Source organism: Montipora foliosa, chromosome 6 (assembly GCF_036669935.1).
Source record: "Montipora foliosa isolate CH-2021 chromosome 6, ASM3666993v2, whole genome shotgun sequence".
Lineage (NCBI taxonomy): Eukaryota > Metazoa > Cnidaria > Anthozoa > Scleractinia > Acroporidae > Montipora > Montipora foliosa.
The window spans coordinates 20205183-20209122 of record NC_090874.1 but is presented as its reverse complement, the minus strand read 5'-3'; the positions used below and the strand labels follow the sequence as shown (position 1 = coordinate 20209122).

The window sequence follows — 3940 nt, the reverse complement described above, 5'->3', positions numbered from 1 at the left end:
AGACACTCGACACTGTAACCGTAATGCCGCCTTCTCATATCACATTGAAGTTGAGGATTGGGTGTATTAGTTTTAGCCTGTTCCAGGCTCTCAGTTCGAGCGGATGAGCGAAAAAACTAAAAAAATGGTCCGGATCGGGGGGAAAAAGCGAGCGCGAGAAGGAGTACGATCCGAACCATTTTTTCGTTCGTCCCCACCAACCGAGAGCCTGGAAAAGCAAGGCAGCTTAGTTGCTTATTCAGTTTAAACGTGTGCTAAGTTCTACCTTAAACGGGCTGCTGTTTGGAGTGTACTTTTTTTTTTACCAGAGAGTTTTTTAATTATACTTATTGTAAAATTCTGTCGATTGTTCGCATGCAAAAAGCACTATAGAAGTTATTAAATTGTTATTATTATTATTATCATTATTATTATTATTATTATTATTATTATTATTTTCATTATTATTATTGTTGTTGTTGTTGTTGTTTTTGTTATCATTATTCATTCCCTCACTCGTTAGCTTGCCTTTAGCTAACAAGAATCTAAAAGGTAGAGTGGTTTATACAGCTCTGGAAATTTCAAACCGGAAGTTACAGTGATTGTTTAAGTGAAGTAGGAGTCAAGGACGGATTATGCACCATTGAGGCGTCGTCAGTTAGAGGATGCAATGGCTCGGTCATTCAATCAGTCGCTCACTCGTTCACTCACTAACAATGGCTCTGTGGCCATGAAATCAATAGCGGGGAGTTTATCAACTTCCAGCGACTTACTTTTGAAGGCAGTAATTCAAGAACTAAACTGGTCGAGAGAACAAATCCAGCCAACCTCGTTCTCAGGGCTTTTCTGCCGGGGGAAGGGCGGGCCCTGGTAAGGAGCTTGCATTTATGGGAAAAAGGAAATCATACCATCTCTCCGTGGTCTTCTTCTCGATTGCTTTTCCTCCTCCCGTTTCTTTAAGTCTTCAGCCTTTTGGGTTCTTAGTTTGAAGAGCTCTTCCGCGTCCTTTAAGAGAGAATTTCCATCCACCTGATTTCCATCTATTTGTTCCGTGTTGGACCAAAACATGACTCCACAATACAACTCAGCCACTGGAAGATCGGCATAGCAGTTCGGGAATCTCCGGAGCAACTCGTTCATGATTTTTATGACATTGTTTAAAAACGTAGCGATGTTTGTGGCAGGCATTCTGCAAGCACTTATTCTATTAAGGAACGTCCTTAGGTGGAGCGCAAAGAATGGGGATTTTGGTAGTAAGTTTAACAGCTTAATGAGATATTCCTTTGAGCTGCAAGCGCACGCTTTGGCAAGGATGCTTGTGATCAGAACGACCATGTCATCCATCATGCCCGACTGTTGGAGCAAACTTTCTGTAGCAGGAAAACATCGGGTAGATGTTAAATCAAGAATGATTTCATCAGGGGCTTTGGTATCCAGCTCCTCCAGTGCCTTGAATCCAAGCCTAACTTGGTAAGGTCGTCCTTCTCCACTTCGGCCCCCTCTTCCGCGAGCCCTTCCTCCGTGCCAACCTCTTCCACGCCCCCTACCTCTGCCTCCGACTGTACCACTCCCAAAGGAACCTAAAGAGTGAGGTCGATTAATAAGGCCAGTGTGGCGTCCTTGCTCACGTGGGACTGCGCCCAGGGCTTCCCAGTCGTCCATCAACAGTATATGGTCTACGGAAACAAAACGAATAAGATAATCGGATTTGGGGCGAAAAGAGTTCAAGTACCTTTTGAGTCGAGATTTTTGTCATTTTGTTTCGAAAACCCTATGGCTTGACGTTCTCAATTCACACATCTTTTTTCTGAAACATCGTTTTCACATGCGATCCATATTTCGAACGATTTCTCTCGACAAGTATGGGCCTTATTCGCACGGCGGCCATATTTTGGCCATAGACAGTAATAGATTTCGTACCCTGGGCTGCCTCGAGTTTGGGAACGAGTTTCAGTGGGGCAAAACAAGTTTTTAATCCCTCGGGACTCAACATGGCCGCCGTGTGATTGCATTAATGTGCAATGTAGAGATGCATGAATAGCGATATTTCTTGTTTACAAACATTGACGTCACATTTCTTTTGATATTCAAATTTGCCAACCACGGAACAAAAAAAGTCATTGTTTTCAACAGCCAATTATGTTCAGGTTGGCATATTAATAACAATGGGTGACGTAACGAGAAACGTTGCTACTAATTTTGAATTCATAGCGGAAAAAATTCTAGTACTAGGTCGGAAAAAACAGTCACTCGAGAGGAACTCCTGGAAGAATAGCTTTCACGGTTAACGGTTTAAAAGTTGCCTTTTCGCCGTTAACGGTTTTTTTCCCGTCACGGTTAACTTATATGAAAAACAAAGAAACGTTCCTTGATGAAAATGGAACTAAACTGTATTTTTGCTTTTTGGGGTTCTCTGTACACATATTTTTGGGGTACACATATTGAATAGGCCCCTTCGGAAAATACCATAATATTCTTGTTTGTCCCCCCAAATTTTAAATAAGTATTGTTTTTGTTTCCTGTTGGGACCATTGTAAGTTCCAAGAGAAACTGGAAACAATGCTTATGCAAGATTTGGGGGGACAAACAAAAAAGTATTATGGTATTTTCCGAAGTGGCCTATAGAATAAGTCATTGGTCATCAACAATGCGACTTACATTTTGTCAAGACCTCCAACTGGGTCGTTATTTGGGACTTGTTTTGTCTTGTCAGACAACTGAGACAAGCCTAGCGGGACGGAATGTCAGAGAGCAGGGCAGAGGGGGTAAAACGGTGTCGAGTGTTCTGCAGTCTCTAAATATTTCGAAATACTCCCGATTTCACTTTTCAAACTTGAAAACAAATCACGCTAAATGATTTTTTTTTTTTTTTTTTTTCACGGCTAACAGTTCCTTTTTTTTGGTAATTTTCACGCATAACGGTTACTAACTTTTTTTTGTTTCACTGCTAACGGAAAGCCCACTGAGACCCTCAAATCAAGGTATATTAGTTGATCGCTCATAGTCAAGGTTTCTGTGACAAGAGAATTAATAATGGTAATTGAACTGAGTGGAGTGCAATTTGGTCTGAAATTATACGTGTGATTTCAAAATCGAACGAGCGCACACCCCTTGCTCGTGTTGTCCCCAAAACCTAAAATTTGGGGATTTCACGTTGTTGTTCAGTAGAGTATGGCAAATGCACGGAAATTCGTAAAGCGCGAGTATTTTCCCTTTCTTAACCAATCATATTTTTGCTTTTTGACGTTGTCGTTGCCACAGCCGACGTTTTTGCTTAAATTCCTGATCGGTTGTTTTGTCGATTCATATCATGTCGATCTCTCTTTATATTAGGTCGAGAAATTCGCAACGCACATTTTTAGAACCGATTTCTCACTTTTGGTACCCTCTAGTCGATGCGTACGTATGAATCCCACAAAAATTTTTACAATTTAAGCTTAGTGTGCCCTAATGACATTCTTATTGCACTGGTTCGTTACATCACACCACAGGACTGTATTATAAACTCAACCTTACAGCTGACCTTACATAAGTATCACTCGACACTCAAAACTCAAATCTCTCAAAAAAGAAAAAGAAAAATCACGTGTTGTTATGACGTCATGCAAGAGCGGAAGGCACACTCAGGCTTCGTGTAATTACTGAGTTGCCAGTATGGCAATCCCAGTAGGAAAATGGGTAATTTTCTGCCGTTTTTTTTTTATATATTTTTTTTTTTTCCATGTCGGTAAAAGTCTTGCCTGTCACTCTCCTGTTAAGTGGTGTCTTTATGCATAGAGTCTTCTGTGCGTATTTTGTTAGGTTTGAGGGGGTGGGGTAATGCGTAGATTTCTCTGGTGCACACAGGAGAAAATTTAATTAAGCTGCAGTGGCGTCGAAAAATTGTAACGCGAATGGAGCTCAAGAATGAAACGTCAATGGGATAAACAAGACAGGCGGTGAAAAAAATATAATCTGGAAT

The 3940-nt window shown here is 41.0% G+C and overlaps 1 protein-coding gene across 1 annotated transcript in view; it reads right to left on the bottom strand.

Annotated features, from left to right (window-relative positions):
• Nucleotides 1-1641, bottom strand: part of LOC138005153 (NFX1-type zinc finger-containing protein 1-like) — a 60514-nt gene extending 58873 nt beyond the window's left edge. Inside the window, exon 1 of the mRNA XM_068851428.1 lies at nucleotides 888-1641. Coding sequence (XP_068707529.1) covers nucleotides 888-1641 — 754 coding nt within the window. The remainder of the gene's footprint in view (nucleotides 1-887) is intronic.
• Nucleotides 1642-3940: the final 2299 nt, after the last annotated feature.